This window comes from Balaenoptera acutorostrata, chromosome 18 (assembly GCF_949987535.1).
Source record: "Balaenoptera acutorostrata chromosome 18, mBalAcu1.1, whole genome shotgun sequence".
Lineage (NCBI taxonomy): Eukaryota > Metazoa > Chordata > Mammalia > Artiodactyla > Balaenopteridae > Balaenoptera > Balaenoptera acutorostrata.
The window spans coordinates 8,464,156-8,487,609 of record NC_080081.1 but is presented as its reverse complement, the minus strand read 5'-3'; the positions used below and the strand labels follow the sequence as shown (position 1 = coordinate 8,487,609).

Sequence of the window (23,454 nt, the reverse complement as noted above, 5' to 3'; positions counted from 1 at the left end):
CGGACCAGGCAAAATTCTATTTAATGTGAGGAAGGAAGCTCGGTCAAAGTAGAAGCTAAGCCTGAGATGAAGAGATAACAGGGCAGGGCCTGGAACATTTCTGTCTCCCCCGCATCAGACTAGCCCCCTCAGGCTTTGTCCACTGCACCTCACCATGACCACATGCTCTGTTTCATGCCCCACCCTACTGCAACCCACCCACGCAACCCCAATGCCAGAAATAAGACCTCCCTCTATCCACCACTCTGGCTTTTAGTGAAAGGCATGAGGGTAACAGAAAAGAAGTAGAAAATGCTTTGCTAACAGGGAACTATATTCAATATCCTGTGATAAACAATAATGGAAAAGAATATGAAAAAGGATATAAATGTATATATCTATCTGAGTCACTCTGCTGTACAGTAGAAATGAACACAACATTATAAATCAAGTATACTTCAATAAAATTAAAAAAAAAAAAAGAAAATGCTTTGCTAGGACATCTGCTAAGAATCAGAGAAGCCCAGAGTTTGACCTGTACAAACGGAGCTTCTCTTCGAATCTTCTTCCACCATCACCATCACATCCAGAAATGAGGAAGAAGGAGAAAGCATCAAAGCTTCCTGTCTAGAGATCTATGCTACCTACTCCTTGACCAAAAAGCAAAGGAAAGTTTCCAAAGTGAAACCAGTAAAGGTTCCATGTTTGGTGGTGAAGCGCCCACCAAGCCAGCCCTACTCCTGCAAATAACTATAAACTCTGCACAGAGTCCTAAAAAAATCACTGCCTGAAGGTTTGACTAGAGAGGAAGCATTCCTTCAAAAGAAAGAAAATAAAATCTTTCCTAGGACAGGCGGAGGCCTCCTTGTATGGAGCTCTGGTCCATAAATTCCACGAAGGACATGCAGTACCTTTACTGGTTTCTCCTCACAGACTCCAGGTCTCTTGTGGGAATCATCTTCTATTATTTCTTATTGCCATAGTCATAGGTTTTTGTTATTCAGTGTTTGTAGGATGGGTTTTATATAATCATTTTCCTGTAACCTGGGAAAATGATTCTCACTTCTGAATTTTTAAGTAAGCGAATGGGCAGAGAGATTAACTGGTCAAAGTCAAACTGGTCACCCAGGGTGGGTTTTATCTATTAAGTGTCACTCCATCGTGGGAGCCCTGGGAAGTGGGCTCACTCTGCTCGGCACCTGCTTCAGGGGGTCTCCCACACCACCTATTATGGTTTGATTCACCAGGATCTTCCTTTTGTATAAATCTTCAGCTTCCTCAAATGCCCTTGGTTGCTATTAAACTTTTCTTTGTTTACTTCCCCAAAGGCATCAGTGTACACTTGAAACTCAGTTTTTCCTGAGACTGATCAGAAGTTAATTACTACTAGCTATAACTTGATTGTGGTGATGCATGCACAGCTTTATTGAGATATAATTCATACACCATGCAATTCACCTATGTAAAGTGTACAGTTCAATGGCTTTCAGTATATTCACAAAGTTGTGCATTCATCATCACAGTCAGTTAGAGAATATTTTCATTACTCCAAAAAGAAACCCCATCACTCCCAATCCCTTTTTACCTCCCAGCCCTAGGTAATCACTAATCTAATTTTTGTCCCTATAGATTTGCCTATTCTGAACATTTCATGGAACTGGAATTAAACACTTTCTGGTCCTTTGTAACTGGGTTCTTTCACTCAGCATAATGCTTTCAAGGTTCATCCATGTTGTAACATGGATCAGTACTTCATTTCTTCTTATTGCTCAATAACGTCCCATTGTATGGATAGACTACATCTTATTTATCCAGTCATCTATTGATGGACATTGGGTTGTTCCCATTTTTTAGCTATTCTGAGTAGTGCTGCTATGAACATTTTGTGGACATATGTCTTCATTTCTCTTAGATATATTCCTAGGAGTGAAATTGCTGGATCATGTGGTAACTCTACGTATAATGTTCAAGGACCTGTTTTCCAAAATCACTGGACAATTTTGCATTCCCACCAGCAGTGTAAGAGGGTTCCAATTTCTCCACATCCTGTTCGATCCTTATTGTTAATCTGTTTGATTCGAGTCACCCTGGTCAATGTGAGGTGGTATCTTATTGTGGTTTTGGACTGCATTTCCATGATGGCTATTGATGCCAAACATCTTTTTATGTGCTTCTTGACTATTTCTACACCGTCTTTGGAGAAATGACTCTTCAGATATATTGCCCATCTTTAAATTGAGTTACTTGTCTTTTTTATTATCCTAAAGCATCGTTTAAAAATAATTTTTAACAAGACAGATGGTAAGTGATCATGACTTAAGCATATAGTAGTTGTAAAATAAATATTTATTGAATGAAGGCATATGAAACACTTAAAATATTTTTTTAGTGTTTTTGTAGTGTCTAGTGGATTGTTGATCTTTCTTTCTCCTCCCTCTTTTCTTAGGAGCCCATTTTTGCAGCGCTCACGTTTTTGTAGAATGCTGTAAACAATTGTCACAGCTGTTTTTCAAGAAATAGAAAGAGTTGCAACCTCTTCCTCAGAACAGAACTTTTATAGTTGCATTCAATGCCTAACGTTGCAGAAGCAGAAAGGACAAATGATTCTGGAAATGGTGAGTGCAAATCTGAGAGAAGGTCTCCCGAAGAGAATCTACAAGGTGCCGTACAATCTTTCTGCACTCGTGCCTCGGGAGAACCCTTGGGTCCCAAAGGAGATGGTCATTATCCATGGAGCTGTCCAGTGACCCACACTCGGGAGAAAATTTATGCCATCTGTTCAGACTATGCCTTTCTCAACCAGGCGACCTCAATCTACAAAACTCCAAATCCAACCCGCTCTTCTTGCCTCCCCAATAGTACCTCTTTATCTGCTGGAAATAATTCCTCAGGTTACATTGGCATCCCGACCAGTACATCGGAAATCATCTACAATGAAGAAAATAGCTTGGAAAACTTATCCAACAGCCTGGGCAAGCTACCTCTTGCGTGGGAAATTGACAAATCTGAATTTGATGGAGTGACCACGAATTTGAAACACAAATCAGGTAAGGAAGGAGCCATGATGTTCTCATGTGAAAATAAGGAGAAAACAAGCAATATATCTTGTTTAAACTTGCCTTCAAACAGATTTTATTTTTTTGATACCAAACAAGGCACATTGCTATCATGTTGTTTGTCGACATAGTTAACAAAATAACCTTGGGCATAGGACATTTAGTTCACTAATGTGTTGCCACTGGAAACTTCAAATATAACCTTTGCATTTTGAGAGCTTTGAACAAATCTAAGAGTGCTGTAAAACACAAGTATTGTAGATAAGTACTCAGTAGTTTAGAAATGGTTAATGCGGTGGCTAGAATAACATACTACTTCATGGTTTTGCAGTGACGTGAATCATATTTCTCAATTAAATATCTAGTTTTGGGGCTTCCCTGGTGGCACAGTGGTTAAGAATCTGCCTGCCAATGCAAGGGACACGGGTTCGAGCCCTGGTCCGGGAAGATCCCACATGCCACAGAGCAACTAAGCCCATGCGCCACAACTACTGAGCCTGTGCTCTAGAGCCTGTGAGCCACAACTACTGAAGCCCGCACGCCTAGAGCCCGTGCTCCACAACAAGAGAAGCCACTGCAATAAGCCTGCGCACCGCAACCTAGAGTAGCCCCCGCTCGCCGCAACTAGAGAAAGCCCGTGCGCAGCAATGAAGACCCAACGCAGCCAAAATAAATAAAATTAAATAAATGTCTAGTTTTCTTTTTTACTACATAACATTTTGGCTTTTCTGTTGTTAAAAATTTTTGAACACTCAACAGGGTCTCCAGGTACCACTGAGTAGGTTGTGCACTGCACAGTTTAAGAGGGTGCAGTGTACAATCTTCACAATTACAATGTGGTGGTTCTGGAGCACATACTAACGCTCTTCACTTTTTTCTTTGGAACTCACAGTAAGACAGGAATTTTGTGAGGTAGGTACTGTTGTCTTCATTTTATGGGTGAAGAAATGGAGGCATAGAGGGGATACATTGCTTGGGCACAACTGCACAGCTAGAAAGAGGCAGAAGTCAGGTTTGTACTTTACTTCTAGGCTTCTCTGATAGTTTTGTAAAACCTCTGTCTACTCATTCATTTGCAAAATCAACTTGTTTCACAGAATGTGGTGTAAATTTGTAATTCTCGCGGTGTCGGGGGATTTCACTTTGTGTCTCTATTTGTGGGTGATTGGTCTATAATTTTTTTTTTTCATAATGTCTGTGCAGGTCTCCTAAGACATGTTTGGAAGTATTCTCTCTTCCTGTTTTTTGAGGGGTTTTCAGAGGGGTATTAAAAATCTCTAATTATGATTATGGAGTTGTCCGTTTATTTATTTTTTTTAATTTATTTATTTAATTTATTTATTATTTTTGGCTGCGTTGGGTCTTCGTTGCTGTGCACGGGCTTTCTCTACTTGCGGTGAGCGGGGGCTACTCTTCGTTGCGGTGCGCGGGCTTCCCACTGCAGTGGCTTCTCTTGTTGCGGAGCACGGACTCTAGGCACGTGGGCTTCAGTAGTTGTGACTCGCGGGCTCTAGAGCGCAGGCTCAGTAGTTGTGGCGCACGGGCCCAGTTGCTCCGCGGCATGTGGGATCTTCACGGACCAGGGCTCGAACCCGTGTCCCCTGCATTGGCAGGCGGATTCTTAACCACTGTGCCACCAGGGAAGCCCCAAAACTAGATATTTAATTGAGAAATATGATTCATGTCACTGCAAAACCATGAAATAGTATGTTATTCAAGCCACCTTATTAACCATTTCTAAACTACTGAGTACTTATTACAATACTTGTGTTTTACAGCACTCTTAGATTTGTTCAAAGCTCTCAAAATGCAAAGGTTATGTTTGAAGATTCCAGTGGCATCCATCTTCTCACTCACTAGGATTTATTTTATTAGTGAAAGAAATTTGCCAGAATGAGATTTTGCTCACGTTTGCCAGTGGTTGTTCAGCTCTGGGATAAACTTTGTGTTTCTGTGAAGACTTAGGAAGAATAACTAAAGGGAAGGGGGAAAAAAATCCTTGCTTCTTGATTTTTCTAGAGTTCAATATTATGCCATTTTACAAAAATTAGAGAAATTCCCTGTGTGAGAACAGTTTCTGAGGTCCAGCTGGGTTTTTTTTAATGTATTTTTTAAAGTTGGAGTATAGTTGATTTACTATGTCATGTTAGTTTCAGGCGTACAGCACAGTGATTCAGTTATACATATGTGTGTGTGTATATATATATATATATTTTTTTCAGATTCTTTTCCCTTAATAGGTTATTACAAAATGTTAAATATAGTTCCACGTGCTATACAGTAGGTCCTTGTTGGTTCCAGCTGGTTTTGGGCACCAAATTGTTTCATTGTAGAATGAATAAAGTGGATCCTTTTCCATGTTTGTTTTCTAGGCATATATCTATATAATCTATGTTTTATAATTTATGACTAACTCATAAAAATGAAATATTAGCTTTTATTTAATTTTTGTAACATATTTATTTTGTGTAACATATGATATGTGTGAGAGATTTTAAAGTGCACGTAGCTATCTGAAATGTTAATGGTGTTTTAGTGAAATGAGGCTTGGATGTTATTTAATAATATTTTAATTTATATAATTTTTTGACTGGGTGATCCATTAGATGGAAATAAAAAGGTATAAAAATTAAAGAGTGTAAAGTCTCACTTTCACTTTTGCCTGCCCTTTTGTGTGTCTCCCAATTTCCCCTCCCCCTGTAGGTAACCACTGTTATTTGTCTTGTGTGTCTTTTGGTGAATGTGTGTGGTGTGTGTGTGTGTGCACGTGCCCACACATGTGTACATACTTGCACACAGAAAGGAGACTTTGTTTTCCATTCTGGCTCCTGGTGCTAAAGTTACATTTTAATAATGTACTTATGTGCATCATTCTTAATCCATTTTGTGGTCTCTGTAGGCCTGGAACTATTTTTAAATATCACATCATCAGATTACTGGATCTACTGCTTTTACTTTCTCCACAGAGTTACATTAATGTGGCTTTATTGTTTTATAGAAAGGATTCATTTTCTGGAAAGTGGTCTAGTTAAATATTTTACTGTTGGTAATTTTATTTTCTAGATGTGGCTAAACATTTTGTGATTGATTCTTTTACTAGCTAAGTAGCTAGCTCAGGAATCGGAATATAAGAACCTGATAGGAAATAACATTCATGGTTGTTTAAATGTGTTTTTATTCTCTCTCTCTCTTTAAGGCAGGAGCGTATTCTTGAAGATACATGTATCTCTTCAATATGTTTGCAAATAGCATTTTTAGACCTAGTTACTTTTATATTTTGTTACATAATTAATTGTATTGCCTTGGCATCTTACTTCATTTGACTTCATTTTATACTCTTGTATTCTAGGCAATGGAAAGAAGCAAATTTCCAAGAAAAAAACTTCAGACAAGAAAGGAAGAAGACATCAAAGGGAGTGGCCTCAGTATTCTCCTCTTGAAGATATTAAGCAGCGGAAAGTATTAGACCTCAGACGATGGTAATCTCTAAAAATTGACCTTTTTCTTACCTAACCACAGTACCATTGTCATACCTAATGAAGTTAACAATATTTCCTTAGCATCTCATTTCCAGGCTAAATTCAGATTTCCCAGATTTTTCCGAAAATGTCTTCACACTTGGTTGTTCAGAGTGGGACCCACCGTGAACCACATATTGTGTTTGCTTGTTGTAGCCCATAAATCTCTTTTGAACTAGAACATTCCCTATCTGATTCTTCCCCAATTTGTGTGATTCCTTTCCTGCTGGTGGTCTAAATTACTCATATAACCTCAGTCCTTATAAACCGGAAGTTAGATATAAAGACTTGATTAGATTCTGGTTGAACATTTTGGGCAAGAATACTGCCTAGGTGACCCTGTGGCCTTCATCCTTATATCCCATCAGAAGGTACGTGGTGTCTGGTCATCCGATATTAGAGATCCTAAGAGTGATTACTGGATTAAGGAGGTGGCAAGAGCCTTAGCCCACATTGTCAAGTTCCCTTTTTTCTTCTGGAACCGTCAAGTAACCAGTGGGGTGACGGTGGCATTGGGTTAACATCTAGGTAACCATCAACTTTTCACCTAGCGGTTTCAGCCAGACCCATTGAAGACCCCTGCCTGAATCCTATTATAAAATGGTGAAATTTCAAAATTCTATCATTTCTTCTGCCTTTACTAACTGCCATTCTTTTAATAAGAAGATCTTTCACTTATCAATTGGGGCTATTTGGTGACCTTAACATACAGTTCCTATTCTAAAGAAAAAGATGTTTAATTTGTGATAGCTTTCAAATATTACTGATCTATAATTTGAGGTTTTAAAAATTCTTTTGTGTGAGGCTTTAGAAATATTAGATTTTTTTCACTTATTTAATAAATATAGGACCATTTACTGTGGGCTGAGAATACAGAGATGTACAAAACGGGTGTTTGTTCTCCAGTCTAGTTGAGAAGAGTGGAAAATGTAAAATATCTCAGGAAATTTGTCAGATGATGGGTGGGAACAAACAACCAACATGAGAGGCGGAAATGATCACTGAAAGGCTTCACTGAGGAGCTGGATCTTAAGAGAGGAAATCTGAGGGGATGGAGGGTCTAAAGGTCTTTGAACGGATGGTGGGAAAGGGTCTGGCAGGTTGGTAATGAAGAGTAGATCAGCCTGTCTGGAGCGAGGCTCAGAGAAGCTAAGAAACTTACTCAACGTCACATGGCAAATACACAGATGTGGTATTGAAACTGAAGAGAGTTGGACTCCAAAGTCCATGTTCTTTCTTTTTTTTCTGCTGGCCTCAAACAATGCAGGTTTCTTTAAAGTTCATGGACGACTCCAAGCTGTTTGGTGACTCTTTGGTTAGATCTAAGGGTATGAGCCATTGAGTCAGTGGGGAAGAATCTGATTTCTTTGTGGAGATCCAGATTAGCACTACAGAAATGCAGAGAAGGTTGCAGAAGGAAACATTGTGCTGATTGCCACCAAGATTCCAGCTTATCCCCTAGATACCAGCTGAGGACACTGCCTCTAGTGAATTACAGGGAGGGTGGTGATTGCAGGAGGGCAACACAGGCCACACACTTCCTGATTTCAAAACATATTACAAAGCTACAGTAACTAAGACAGTGTGGTACTGGCATAAAGACAGGCATATAGACCAGTGGAACAGAATAGAGCTCAGAAATAGACATTCATGTAAACAGGCAAATAATCTTCTGCAAGGGTGCTCAGACCACAGGATGGGGAAGGGACAGTCTCTTCAGAAAATGGTGCTGGGAGAAGTGGATACCCACATGTGAAAGAATGAAGCTAGACCTTTTCTTCACATCATACACAAAAAATAACTCAAAATCAATTAAAGACATAAATGTAGGACCTAAAACTATAAAACTCCTAGAAGAAAACATAGGGGAAAAGCTTCATGACATTGGATTTGGCAGTGATTTCTGGGGTATGATGCCAAAAGCACAGGTAACAAAAGAAAAAATAAACCAATGGGACTACATCAAACTTAAACACTTCTGTGCGTCAAAGGAAACAATCAACAAAGTGAAAAGGCAACCTACAAAGTGGGAGAAAACATTTGCAGATCACATATCTGATAAGGGGTTAATATCCAGACTGTATAAAGAACTACAACTGAAGTTGCAAATAATCATATATGTAGCTCAACTAGGAGTTTACATCGAAATTTTAATAGTTGGTGTCTAAATTTATATATCTTTAATTTTTTTCCATTGGCTTGGGTAACATCCACTTTAACTAACAGTTAGTCATACTTAGCCATCATTCTTAAAATGCATGATTTATTGTCATTATGCATTTATAATGTGTTGAATAAATATGAAAATACTTTAAATGAATAAAGATTTTACATTGGTGGTTTAAATGATCAAAGTTTTCATTATGTAACACACTCAGTTGCCATGAGTGTTCTACTTCTGTATGCATATTTTGTATTCATTCAAGTGAAAACATTCTTTTATTTTCTCAGGTACTGCATAAGCCGACCACAGTATAAGACTTCTTGTGGTATCTCCTCATTAATTTCTTGTTGGAATTTCTTATATAGCACAATGGGAGCTGGAAGGTAAGTATGTTAATTTAGTGGTACCCCTCAACTCCAAATTCAAAAGTTATTTGGTGTTGCTTTTTCTATAATGGAAGATTTTTAAGAACAGATTTTTCATAAATTGGGGAAAAACTGCCATATTTTGTTTTAAACCTTTTAGCTAAAAATATGTGCATGCATTATTTTTGATAAGATAAAAATGAAAAATACTACTAAAATTGTTTGCAAATCAGACAGACACAGTGACATTGAGACAGGTTATATTTGCCTATGATTGGAATTGTGAAATGAAAGGCAATATTTCTTTCATAGTCTTCCAGCTATCACCCAAGAAGAAGCTTTACATATTTTGGGTTTTCAACCCCCGTTTGAGGATATTAGGTTCGGCCCTTTCACCGGAAATACGACACTTATGAGGTACGAAGCCCTCGCTTAGAAGCAATACCTTATTTCTAGTTCTGCAAAATAATAATGCTGTAGATGTGCATTGATAGTAAACCATGCATCCAGCTGTTTGGGCCCAACCTCTGGTAGATATGCCAGACTTGGGCTCTGCCTGAATTTCTCTGGAATTGGAATAGTGCCTTCTTTGTTATGGGACTGTTGCTATGAGCGAGTCTTCTTGTTATTTTCAGATGGTTTAGACAAATTAACGACCACTTCCACGTAAAAGGATGCTCGTATGTTCTATATAAGCCTCATGGGAAGAATAAAACAGCTGGAGAAACTGGTAAGTAAATATATAGAAGATTTACACACACACACACACACACACACACACACACACACACACTTTAGGATCCATCTTGAAGATTGGTTTTGATTCAAGGCACATGATGTAAATCCTAAATACAATCTATCACTCTTTATCCAAGGGGAAATCATAATAGATAATGGTAATATGTAGGGCACTTTTCAATATACAGTTTAATATTTTAACTCTTTTCATCTTTGCATGAAGAACTTTTAAAGCTTCAAGGCATGTCATAAACACTACTTTAGCACATTGTATTGTTTGGGTCCATGGTGTTTGTGTGTGTGTGTGTATGTGTGTGTGTGTGCACGCATGCTCTTACTTGCCTGCTACTAAAACCCTTTCAGGAAGCAGCGTGGAATTTGCAGTTGCTCTTCCTAAAAGGGAAAGCAAGGATTTTAGAATATTTGATGTCAGACCTGCATAATAACATATAACAACAGGACAATGGACTATGAAAGGGACAAAGTTCTATTTTAGAAGGGTCTTGATTATAACAGAGAGTTTTGGAGTCGATCCTAAGGATTGTTTTAGTTGTGCACTAGTTAAATAATTTGCAATATTTGACAATTTCCATTTTTAAAATTTCACAGTCATCTTTCGACTTTACAATCAGAAACCTACAATACAGTGTTAAAGAAAATTTTATTCTGATACTTGAAAATTTTATTCTGACACTTGTTAAAAGGGTAAGGAAGACTTTACTGAAGACTGTTGTAACGCAGAACTGGGATATGGGAGAGAGATCTGGCTCAACCCTGAATACAACAAAGACAGCTGGGAATTTATAGCCAACTCCCAAAGTGAGCGGTTCCGTGGATGGAAAGTTATTAAGAGGAGACATCAAGGTGGGGCTGTGGGGAATCTTGCTAAATTGGTCTAACAGGATTCTTATAACAGGCAGACCAAGGGTGAAGGGTGACGTCCTTGATCAGGTATCCAGGGTGGGGGGATTCTCTCTAAACTGATTTCAGCAGGATTTTTGCTAAAACTGGATTCAGCAAGGATGGACACAGAAGCCCAAGATCCAAGCCTAGCTGAGGAGAGGGCTCAGAGATGCCTAACTGAAGTTTGGTCAAGCAGGGAGTCTGTCAGCACAGAGGGTATATGGTTTATCAAAATCAAGGAGTGAACAAAGAATAGGGTATATTTCTGTTGACCTTTAGCAGGTCTGTCAAGTTGGTTGTGAGTCAGGCAAACTTGGAGTTCATATGTTGGTTTCTGCACGTACTGGTTTTGTGACCTTGAACAAGGCACTTAAACACTCACTTACTGAGCCACCCCATGGGGTCCCTGTGAAGGTAAAAGGAGACATATTTGTAATACACTTGACACCTTGCTTGACACAGAGTAAGGACTCAATAAATGTTAGCTTTTATTCTTCCTAACTGAACTCTGTGCATTTGCAGGGGGGCCTGTCTTTGTGGGAAGGGCGGCTTTATATGGTGTGTAATTTTTTTTGTTTGTTTCCAGTGAGGCTGTCAACACAATCTCTCTCAGTAATTGATCAGGCAATTAGAAACTAAGAAAGAATATACTTTCCAACATACGTCAGTCTTTTTCCTTCGAGTAATAGGATAAACAAGCTCTTCTCTCTCTCCCCCCTCTTTTTTTGGGAGGGGGAGAGAAATGGCTGCCGTAATTTCTTTAAATAAATTTCAATACTACATTTTCCCAGTTTGATTCCTGTTTTCATTGTCCCTATTACAATCCTTGACTCCTCACTGTCTCTTTGTCTACGTGTGTTTCCTGAAGGATATTTGATCTGCTTCCCCCTTGGAATATTCTTGTCTTCCGCTTCAAGAATCAGTGGTCCCTTGCAAGCCCTGCCTTATCTCTGATGCTCGGATTTCTCTTAAGTCCTGTAGTTCTGATTATTTGCGTCTGTTGTTTAGCATTTGGCGTGTGCAGCCTTATATTACATTGCATCTTTTTAACGTGTCTGCCCATCTCCTTCACCATAGGGAGTGCCCTCAATAGCCCTTTGATGCCCCCTGACCTTGCACGTGTGACCCTGGGACTTCTGATTGTGTTCAGAATTGGGAGAGTATTACCTGTGTCAAGCAGAAGTCTTTTCTGTTCCCTCTCATTGTAGAAGAAAGAGTTGCAGAGATAGGCTTTTCTCATTTGTCTCTGGGATATTCAGTAGTGAAAACCATTGCCAGTTGTTAGTGTGCATTTAAAAAAATACTTTGTATCTTTTGTTGTTGTTGTTGTTGTTTAGATTATTCTTAAGGAATATCAGGCCTGTTTTCCACAACAGGCTTTAAGTTGTCCTGGGGACTACGCTTCTTTCGTAACTCCCTATTTGCTGATTGACATGCTTATTTCCAGTGGGCCTTCAGGAAATGTAAACTGAGCTCACTCATGGAATAAAGACAAAATCCAGGGATTTTGAAAAAATTAACAGATTTGACTGTGAATATGAGTTGAAGTATTTTTTTTAGAGATGTAATTACTCATAATAAAAGTTTGTGCCAGAAGCTGCCAATGTTAGCTTCAAACTATTGGTTCATTTATTATTCACTTCCTATTATTGTATTATTATTATTTTATTATTATTATTATTATTATTATTTGAGTAACTTCAAACTGTTGGTTCGCTTAGCTACCAAGGATGTCTAGATTCATTTGTTTTTAATACCTAGCTTGAAAATTACACTAATATTCATGTATTTCATTTTTATTCTTCTGGTAGATATTGTAACTTCTTATATTTGCTTAACCAAGAATATCTACCTCTGCCCTATCCTGACATAACTCATGTATACCCTCACCCTGGCCACTGCTACCAGTTAACTACAGTGTCTTAATGCATCTTGGATGGACTGTGCATTCAGATTCTGTTTTCCTCGTCCTCTGGTTTTCTCCAGTTCATATTAGACACAAGCCTGGATAAACTTTTTCGACGTGCGGTGCTAACATATCCCTTTTTACTTTGGGAGCTCTCCAGTGCTTGCTTAAAGCATAAACGCCTTAGCATCATTCCAGGCAAGAACAGATTGGTCTTTCCCTGCTGTCCTCCATGTACCAGTTGGATTTAAAAGATGTCAAGGGAGTAGGAGCCTTCCAGGATGATTCTATGTTGCTGGGTTACACAATCTGGTCCTTGTCTTTGAGGGTATAAAAATACATCCTAAAAAGTTCCTTTAGAGCTCTCTGGAGTTCTTCTATAGATGATAAGGCTTTACAAAACGGACTGATACTAAACAAGCTCAAAAAATGTTAGAATGTTAATATATTAACTGAGAGTGAGAAATACACTATCAAAAGCACCAGGATTCTCTCGGCCGCTCAGGACATATACTGTTCTTCAGAGTACAGCAGGCTGGCTAATTCTAGTTTGTTCTGCTTTCTCTACACCATGCACATCATGGCTCTGCGTTTGGTAGTGGTTGCTTTGTCGCTTAAGTTTCAGATTTTTCGATATACTCTGGTCTAGACTCAACGTCGTTCTTAATTTAGTTTCCATCTGTAACACATTTATATGCCTTCTCCTAAATAGAATCACTTTCTTGGATGACTACCTTAATGTATTAAATATTGTCTTTTATTTCAGAGGGTGATCTTTTTCTGACCTTATCCTGAAATTCTGGGGGTGCCCTACTGTAGGCCTCTCCACACTAACTATCGTGCCCTACATTCTGAACTGGGCTACACGCTGTTCCCTGATTACATCCCTCCCCTGCAGTGGTTCTGTTTTCTCCTCATGCTCTTTCCTCTGTCTGGATTGTTGAAATGCTGCCACTTGATTATGTTCTGTCTTGGATGCCACCCCCTTCTTTGTTCCTCAAACCTGATGTGCTCTTTCTCCTTTGAATTACATCCTTTTTTTGTGGCACTGTCCTTTTCCACCCTATATCAAAGTTACTTGTTTTATGAGGGCAGGTTGAGGTACTGTGCATTCCTTATCTTTTGTTTCCCTGTGGTTCCTGTTGTAGTTAGTAGATGCTCATAATTTACTTCCTGAGTTGAGTTAAATGAAATTTTCCTCTTAATCTTAGACTAGTGACTCTCAAAATGTGGCCCCTGGATGAATATCAGCATCACCTGGTAACTTGTTAGACACGCAAATTCTTGGTCCCCACCCCAGACCTACTGCATCAGTTACTGAGGGGGTAGGTACCAGCAATCTGTTATTTAACAAGCCCTTTGTGCTCTAGTTTGAGAACTACTGCTGTAGGCTTTCTAAAGAGATGCTATTCAGCTTCTTTATAAAGAGTGTGGTCTTCCATTGATAGGAAATTCAGATAGGAATTTCCTTCCATTGATAGGAAATTCAGTGTGCAAATTTCAATCTGGGCTCAGTTGAGTCCTGGGAATTCTATGGCAGTGCCTCGGGCTGGTGGGGGGCAAGGGGTGGGCACCTAGATTCCCTATACCTCCTTTTTGGCCACAGCAACTCTGCTTTGATCCCTGTTATGGACTGGGCTGGCATGTAAACTTCCCTTGCAGAAGGGATTCCATGTCAAAATATGTTTGAAAATTATTGATCTAAATTAGAGGTCTGCAAACAACAGCCCATGAGCCAGCAGCCCATTTTGTGAATAAAGTTTTATTGACACAAAGACATATCCATCTGCTTACACATGGCCTTTGGCTGCTTTTGTCTGTGGCTGCTTTCAGCTACAGTGGCAGAGTTGAGTAGTATGCGTAGTGACCGTGATCCACAAACCTCCAACATTTACTAACTGGCCCTTTAAGAAAAAGTTCGCTGATTCCTAATCTAAATCCATCAGAATGTTGTCATGTACCTTGAAGTAAGAAGAAGAAACATTCTTGAGGAGCGTGATAATTACTCCAAAGAAGAAAAACCACCTCTGTCCTCTAGAAAACTAGGACTTGGTCAAAGAGTATTTGTAGCAGATGAAATACTGTGAATATTAATGAGAGCAAACGTTCATACCTATCTCATTTGCCCCGAATATATTCTAGTATATTTATGTGACTACTATTCATAATCACAGTAATCAGCTGTTTTGTGTTACATCTGACTTAAGGAGGAAAGTGTGAAATACTTAAAAATTTCCATTAGGAAGTTACAATAAAGTTCTTTCATTAAAAAGTTTCAGTTATTTCGGATAACTTTTTACTTGGCATTTTCACAGTTTTAAGAAGATTTCAAGAGTTCTTTCTAAACCACTTATGTGTATAAATATCTTTAGTATTTACTGAATTTATGAGGAGTCTAAATCTGTCTATTTACATTCGCTTACTATCCTGAAACATCTCTACAATCAAGTTCAACTATGGAAATGAAATATTGACCATCTTCTCAATTTTAGGTCTTATCATTCTTCATTTAGAGCTGCCCTTGGATGTCAGTTTTTAACTCGTCTGGGGAACTCAACCCAAAACAGCAGAAAGACTTATTTATCCTTATGAAATAGAGATTTTAGTAGAAAAGATTGCCTTGTGTGCAGGTATGCTCTGGCGGTACACCATGAAGTAAAAGTCTGTGGGGAAGGCCGAGCTGAAACCTTGGAGAAAGGGTTTAAGACAGAAATATTACTGTCTCCATGGAACTCACAAATTGTGTGTGTCTGCAGAAGTCGGGGCGGGGTCCCGCCTTCTTGACTCTTCTACAGCCGTTGACCTGCCATTTTTGGTCTTCAGCTATTTCAGTGACCAGAAAGTCAATCAGAAAAACCATAACTTGCAAGCTTTCGTCGACTTCAACCATTTTTAGGATTTCCAGTTTTAATGGGCTATTTGTTCATGAATAATTTAGTGTCTTCCAGGAGATGCAAGTTAATGAAACCTCAGTTAATGGCTTTAAGTATTTAGTGCTGGTGAAAACTCGTTTCTTATGGTAATACTTTTGAAATTACTTCATAAGTAATATATGCAGCCATGGGAAATATACAAGGAGAAGCGGTTATTAAGAGGTTGCTGTGGTACTACCAGCCCGTCTCTTAAGATGTTCTTATCACTTGGCTTGTGAAAGTCTTTCCTCTGGTTTGTGTGACTTTTGTAGAAGGGATTGAAGTGTGTGTTAGTGGGGAAAAGTTTTCATTTTTGGAACTTGTTTGGAGTTTATATTTATCCATATACCTCAGTGGTCTTCAAATTGGGATGTCTGCATTATGGCAGCTGCAAGGTGATCATTGTGGTATGGGAAGAATGCATTAGAATGTTTATATTTTAACCTAATTAAAAATTTCTACTTTTTGTGTATCTTTTATAAAGACATATTAGTACAGTAGTGTATGTACAAAGCTTATGAACAAACATGCTTATAATGGGCATGCTTACTCAGAAATTTCAAGTGACAGATGTGTACAACCAGAGAAGTTGAGACCATTGCTATATACACTAGGTGTTAGGTTTTACATGGTAATTAAATTTTGCAGACAAGCATGTATGCTATTTGAAGGTTTGGGTAAGCAAGGACTTTCAGTTTTTTAGTTTGCTATTCAGTTTGACTGAATTTCAGTCTAAAGGGTAAAACTGAAATCCATTAATTATTTTTTAACCTTTCAATAGCTTTTCATTGTTTTTCCCCAGCGATGTCCATGTGTTCCAAGTAATGTCTTTTCTGTCTTTGAGTCCTTAACTAGTTGTTTGTATAAAGCATAGATAGTGCTTTATGGTCCCTCAGTTGGTTTGTTTTTGTTTTTTGTAGCTTCCGGGGCCTTGTCGAAGTTAACTCACGGATTGAAAGATGAATCGTTAGCTTATATCTACCATTGCCAAAATCATTATTTTTGTCCAATTGGCTTTGAAGCAACCCCTGTTAAAGCTAATAAAGCATTCAGGTAAGCATTTCTGTATTTTATGTGGATCCTCCACCAGGAAAATATGTTGTAGAAAGCATTTAAGAAATATTTGGTTGATTAGACATTGGAAGACTTGGTGATTTGCTTTCCTTACATCAACTAAGACTAGTCTTTTAAACATAGTAGCTTAATCTTCTGCAGAATTGTGTTTGGTTAATTGTGCTTTTACATTATCCACTTAGATACTATTGTTAGAGTCATGATAAGAGAAAGCCATTTGAAAAATCACTTTTATGTTTATTATACAACGGCCGCAAAGGACTTTACGTATTATGTCTCAGTGATCTCATCCAGGATCCCACAGGGAAAATGTATTGTGGAATCTAGTGTCAAGAAGACTGTCGCAACTGAGTACATTAAAAAGCATTTCCTTTCTTATGGTGAATAACATGAAATTTATCAGGGTTCCCCTTTTGTCCTGGCTACCAGGAAGCCTGCAGCCAATTTTTATTTCTAATATCAGGAACCACATTACCCTAATGGTTATATTTGTTCCTTTGTTGACCCAAAGCTTCTATTTTACTAACTATGTACGTGTACTTCCAGGTAAACTTGTATTGTTTTAGAAGAGACAGCCTGTAAATAAGAGAGGGTGACTGAATGTTAATACTTTTTTTCCTCCGTAGCAAGTTTTCTTAGTGATGGGTTGAGGTAATGCCAGGGTAGTTGAAAGCAGAGGAAGAAGTGTCCTATTTGAGGATGTTGAAAACAGAAGCCATGAGTACTCTGAGTAGAAGTGTTGACTGATAGGTACAGTTGTCCTCACCCAGCTGAGTTCTGGTTTGTTCTATCTGGGTGGGTGGCATTGGTGAACGAGAAGGAGGAACAGGCAGCACTGCTTTCTCAGCGAGGGCTGAAGGTCAGGCTGGGAGAACGTGGCTTGGTCATCTGGGGTAGGATGGGTTCTTTGAGGCTGGAGGCCATGCGGCCTTTGGGTGGGGAAGCTGGACGTTGTATTTTTGTGAACGAGGAGCAAGAGGAAAACCACGGTGTCTCTCCAGATGCTGAAGTGTTCTGTTCATCTCTCTGGCTGTGGGGTTTATTGTGGTGTTTTTCTATAGTTTGATCCTGCAACTTCACCTTACTCCAGACACCTGTCAAATGTAAAACGTGAAGAAGTAGGTACTCCTACTTGGCCCCCTTTAGAGGAGAGCTCTTCACCTCTGCCTGAACCTAAGAACCACCTGAGATGCTTTTACAGCTGCGTAAAAACTTCCCTGTGCTCCCCCCTACACCTACTTGAATTAGAGTTTCCAGGGGTGGGATTAGGGCGTCAGTATGTTTAAAAGTTCCACAGGTCTATTGCTGCTTTCGGGTTTTATTTTCAGGATGCCTTTTGAAACTTTTTGAATGCAAAGTGAAAGAAGAGGTGTAGCGTAAGGGTACTGGTGGGTAGCATGCTAGGATTTTTTTTTTTTTCCTCCTAAATGCTGACAGGTGGTATATTTCAACATTTTTAGCCCTATATTTTGTAAGAGGGGATCTAAACCTAAATTTAATTTATGCTTTCTCTTTAATGGCCTTCAGATATTTGTTCAAGCCTAAACTCCAATATCTATTCTAGTGTTGGTGATTGCTATCTATGCATAAACTTCAGTGTATCTTTTACCAGTGTATAATTGAAGCAATATTTTCAAGGGGGTGAATGACTTTATGAAGGTTACTATGAATGTATTTTATATTTAGCAGGGGCCCCCTCTCACCACAAGAAGTAGAATATTGGATCTTAATTGGAGAATCAAGTAGAAAACATCCTGCTATTCACTGCAAAAAGTATGTTAACTCCTTCCCTCTCCCCCTTTTTTCAATTTCTGCTAAAAAGCCTGTTGGAATTTTGATTAGAGTAGAATCCGTAGAATCCATAGTTTAGTTTGGGGAGAATTACATCTGAACAATATGGAGTCTTCCCATTATGAACATAGACTATATCTCCACTTAATTAGAGCTTTAATTTCTCTCAGCAATGTTTTGTATTTTTAGCATAGAGTTTTATATGTATTTTGTTAAAATTTTCCCTAAGTGTGTATATTTTTTGATGCTATTGTAAATTGATTTAATTGAAGTATAGTTGATTAACAATGTTGTGTTAGTTTCGGGTGTACTGCAAAGGGATTCAGTTATATATATATATATTTTTTCTTTTTTTCAGATTATTTTCCATTATAGGTTATTACAAGATATTGAATATTGTTCTTGCAAATTGATTTTTAAAACATTTCATTTCCCAATTATTTTCTGTTAGTGTACAAAAATACAATGGATTTTTCTATATAGGCCTTAAATCTTGCATCTTTACCAAATCCACTTATTAGTTTTAGTAATAGTTTTGCAATCCAAAGCAGTTACAAATTGTTTTGGATTTCCTATACAATCAATCATGTTGTTTGTGAGTAAAGACATATTAACTTATATATCTTTTGAAAATGTACTTGACTCCAATTAAAAAGGAAATATGGAATGTTTCTATGTTACCCTGCAGGATGTCATCTAACAGGCTGATATATAGTTATTTCATATGCACGGTAACCATTTTTAACCTTGGCAATAGTTGGATAAACAGAATTGTCAAAAAAACAAGGATTTATGAAAGCTTATTGGATGCAACAATCCTGTGATAAGAGAATTATTGCCATGGTGCTTTTGTAGCAAATTGCTCATGTGAAAAGTTCCATTACGATAGTATTTTGAACTTAAAGAAAACTGTGCTTTATCCTTCCTTAACAATAGGTGGGCAGATATTGTTACTGATCTAAACACTCAAAATCCAGAATATCTAGATATCCGGCACTTAGAGAGGGGGCTGCAGTATCGAAAAACAAAGAAGGTAAGAACACCATCGTATTTGAAAGTATTTCTCAACTGGCCAAAATGCAGTTATTTCACCCAGCACTCTAAGTTGTAAATAACAGAAACCCAGTTCAGACCATTTTAGACAGAAAAGTGAAAATTACTTTAAGGACACAGGGGTATCTTTAAAAGGAAAGGGCAAGAAGTCTAGCCTGGATTCAGGAGGGATGGGTACCACGCAAGAGAATGTCAGCAGGGGCCAGGGAGCTAGTCTGTCTTATTCTCTTGGGAGTTGTGTTGTTCTTAGCCGTCTATTTGTCTGACTATTTACTTCGCGAAGATCGTCTTTCAACTTAGGTCTCCCTTTCAGATGAACGGTCGAGACTAAGGCTGGCATGCCTCCAGTCCAGTCCTGTAGTCTTGGCCCAGCTTGGGTCAGGTGTTCACTCCCAGGGCGATTAACTGTGGCCATGGGGCAGAACCATGTGTACCAACAAGGCTGCTGGGGGCGGTTCTCAGGGAATGGTATGTTCTGTGGATTGAGTAGACATCCCATCCATATTATCCTACTATCATATGAAGAATGCGTAGGAGGGAGAGGAAGAGGAATGATCTTGGTGTTTGGATTAGTCAACTTGGGCGGGTACAGCGTGTGAGAGTGGTAGACAGGCATATGGGGGGAAGGAGTTTTGCCTCCTATGGGCATTGTTATATTTTTGTAAAGGCAGCTGGTCAGGAAAGATGCAGGATAATGTGATCTGATGATGTCTCAAAGGATCAGCACTGTTCTGATGCAGGTGAAGGGGGAAAAATAAGGGAATTCATGGGAACCCACATATTAGTATAATTAATTTCCTATCATTTTCTGAACCCAACATTTTTTTTTTCTCAGGTTGGAGGAAATTTGCATTGCATCATAGCATTCCAGAGACTTAACTGGCAAAGATTTGGCCTTTGGAACTTTCCATTTGGAACCATTAGGCAAGAATCACAACCTTCAACACATGCCCAGGGAATTGCCAAATCTGAGAGTGAGGACAATATCTCCAAGAAGCAGCACGGGCGTCTGGGCCGGTCTTTTAGTGCTAGTTTCCATCAGGACTCGACATGGAAAAAGATGTCAAGTATCCATGAGAGAAGGAACAGTGGTTACCAGGGTTACAGTGATTACGATGGGAATGACTGACCATGCTGCGTACTGACGACTTGTGTTATTCTCGCAGCTGGTCTATACGGGACTGCATTAAGGCAGTACAAGATTTTAAGTCTGTATTAAATAGGAACATATCTTGTGGTACAACACATAACCTTGTAGTTTCTCCAGTAAATAAGCTTGTATATGATTATGATGGGTGATTTCAGATATATAAACAGATAAGCACAGATTTTTTTTTTTGTCCTTTTAAAAGTTAAGAGTATATAAACATTCTGGACAGTTTCACAAAGTCCAATAAAATTACACAAAACAAATCAAACACAATTTCACTCAATAGCATCACGATTTGAAATACTTACGCATGAAGTGATTTCTTATGACTTGACCCCCCCAGATATTTGTTGCAGTTTTGTTCCCAAGCTCAAAATGTAAGGTACTAACTATCTGCCCAAAAAAATTGGGGCTGTTGATTTCTAGTTTTTCTCTAGTGGTTAAAGCTCATTTAAGATGACTTAGTGAGTTTAGAAATTCTTTTACTTGTAGCGGTATCTTGCCTGCCTCATTTTTTTCCTGATCAACTTTCTCAGGATTCTCAATAAAGAGGCAAAAGAGAAAAGACTGAAGATACTGATCTTTTCTATTGGTGCAGATGGGTGACTTAGTGCATCGATTCAGGTACTCTTGACTTTCTTGGTATGTTACTGTCAAATACTGACAAGAACTTTAGGTCTTGAAAGACTCATAAGTCTACAATAAACCTTGCTTAGGGATAGAGTAAAAGAACAAGTGGCATCTGAAGTTTCTATACCCAAGGTAACCTGTGAGATGAGATCTGATATTTGACTGGTCCCCCAATATGGAGTCACATGTTGACAACGGCATTAAGGATGCGTTAGGAATGCCCCATCACTCAGAGGGCAACTATCCGTATTCCAGAGAGCTCTTTCCTTTTTAAAAACATGTAGACAATTAGCTGCTTGAAGTGAGTGTGAAATAGTTCAGAAAGTGTGGATTTCATGTATTTGAGCTCCTCTCCAGTTGCTGTCAGTTTTTCTTCTGCTGCCAACCTGTGACTCACAAACAACTAGGATTTCTTGTTCTTTCATTTCAGGGGCTGTTCTGGGACTCAAATCAGTAACTTGATTATTACAAGGTGCTGAATATGCTGGTAACCATATCGCAATACACCTCAAGGAGAAGGTTCAGATTTTTATTTTTAAAATATTTTCATTTTCTTCTCTTTTGAATTTTATATCCATTTATCCACCCAGACATGCCTAGCCTACAGAAGGGGATATATATTATGAAATGGGCATTTTTCTGAAGAGAATATTTTGCTTGAAATGCAAAGGACTGAAAGATTTGTAGGTTGTTGATTTTGTTACTTCATACTGGAACTTTTAAGAAGTTTTCATCAATAAAGTTTTGTTTTCTACTTTTAATCATGAGAATGTTTTGAACCTTTGTTTTAAGAAGGGAGTACCCTTATAATCTTGTTTGAAGTACATGACAATTTGTCAATTCTGTGTAAGTAGTATAAGAAACATCTATCTGACTTTTATGATCAGTGAGACAATATGCATATGTCTATAATTTTAGATTTTTGTTAAGACTTCATAAGAGGAAATAGGAAACTTAATTCTTTAGCTTGAACCAAATTAAACTGTAATTTTTGTAGGTCAAATATGGTTGAATATCAGCAATTGCATATAGTTCAGCCAAATATTTCAGAGAAGAAATTGGTAAAGAAAGGAGACGAATGCAACATAAAATAGAGAATATAGTGACATCTAGGAAAAGAGGATGAGTTTATACGTATTGCTTATTGGCCATAATCAACTTTTATAAATGTCTTAATATATCCAATCACTTAATAACTTGGCTTACAAGTTTGGCAGTTATTAAGAGCACACCGAGACTTACAGGGACTGCTTTTCCAGAATGTGTAAGCAAGTGACTGCACCTTTCTCTTTCAAGATTAGTAACATTCCTGTCATATTTAATTTCTTGGTCAATTTTTCTTAGAAGTCTCCATAGAAGCAATGAAAGTTCATATTACTGGTTCTCCACTAACTAGCTGTATCACCTTGGGCGAGTTAAGATGATTTTTTCCTGTGCGTATTTCCTCATTGGTAAAAGGGGGATAATAGTATCTATTTTACGAATTGTTTTGAAGAATACATAAGTTAATACATGTAAAGTGTTTAGAACAGTGCTTTGTAGATAGGAATTGCTCTTTAAGTGCTTGCTATTATTATTGGCCTAAACGATGTGTATTTTCCTGTCAGAATCTTGATGGAGAGCCCTTTAAACAGCATCTAAAGGAACCAATTTCTTACAAATCAAATGTACACTCCTTAGTTGCTGTTCCTTAAAAAAATATTTTGTATTCAAGAAATGTTGCTCTGGTTTTACAAGCACTTGTAGTACTCAGATGTTCACATTGGCTGTTTGTTTTTACCCAGCTCTCAGGTAGTAAAAAATGATCAAATCCTGAAACTGTTACTTTTCCCGCTACTAAGCCCCATCATCAGGCCAAGCTGGTGCAGCATCTATAATACTTCCCAGCTTGCCTCCTCCCAGACGCTGGAGGGGCTCGGGCAAGGTGCTCTACAATCCAGTGACACTCTGTATTTCAATTTTACCCACAGAGTTCTCCCCCTCATTCACTCAACAAACTAATTTGAGCACCATTACCCACTAGGTGTTTCATGTTAAGTCACTGATCTCAGAGCAACCACAAAAGAAGTGGCATCTCCATTTTATTCAGATTCTCAATGGTGAAGAAACTTGCCTAGGATCCTAGGATGTCTCAGTTTGCTAGGGCTGCCATAACGAAATACCAGATTGGTGGCTTAAACAACACATTTATTTTTTCATAGCTCCAGAGGATAGA

The 23,454-nt window shown here is 38.4% G+C and overlaps 1 protein-coding gene across 9 annotated transcripts in view; it reads left to right on the top strand.

The window, feature by feature from the left end:
• The window catches only part of BIVM (basic, immunoglobulin-like variable motif containing), a 23,584-nt gene extending 1,584 nt beyond the window's left edge, over positions 1 to 22,000 (top strand). For 4 of the 9 annotated variants that reach the window (XM_057532771.1, XM_057532773.1, XM_057532775.1 and 1 more), the window contains exons 2-10: positions 2,426 to 3,026; positions 6,385 to 6,514; positions 9,005 to 9,100; positions 9,395 to 9,499; positions 9,718 to 9,812; positions 16,462 to 16,594; positions 18,302 to 18,388; positions 19,343 to 19,439; positions 20,295 to 22,000. In XM_057532771.1, the coding sequence (XP_057388754.1) occupies positions 2,549 to 3,026; positions 6,385 to 6,514; positions 9,005 to 9,100; positions 9,395 to 9,499; positions 9,718 to 9,812; positions 16,462 to 16,594; positions 18,302 to 18,388; positions 19,343 to 19,439; positions 20,295 to 20,588 (1,515 nt within the window). In that variant the 5' untranslated portion in view covers positions 2,426 to 2,548 and the 3' untranslated portion in view covers positions 20,589 to 22,000. Of the gene's footprint in view, positions 1 to 66; positions 2,281 to 2,425; positions 3,027 to 6,384; positions 6,515 to 9,004; positions 9,101 to 9,394; positions 9,500 to 9,717; positions 9,813 to 16,461; positions 16,595 to 18,301; positions 18,389 to 19,342; positions 19,440 to 20,294 lie in introns of those variants that run through there. The other 5 variants (XM_057532780.1, XM_057532779.1, XM_057532776.1 and 2 more) reach the window with 5 other exon arrangements.
• The last annotated feature ends 1,454 nt before the right edge of the window (positions 22,001 to 23,454 follow it).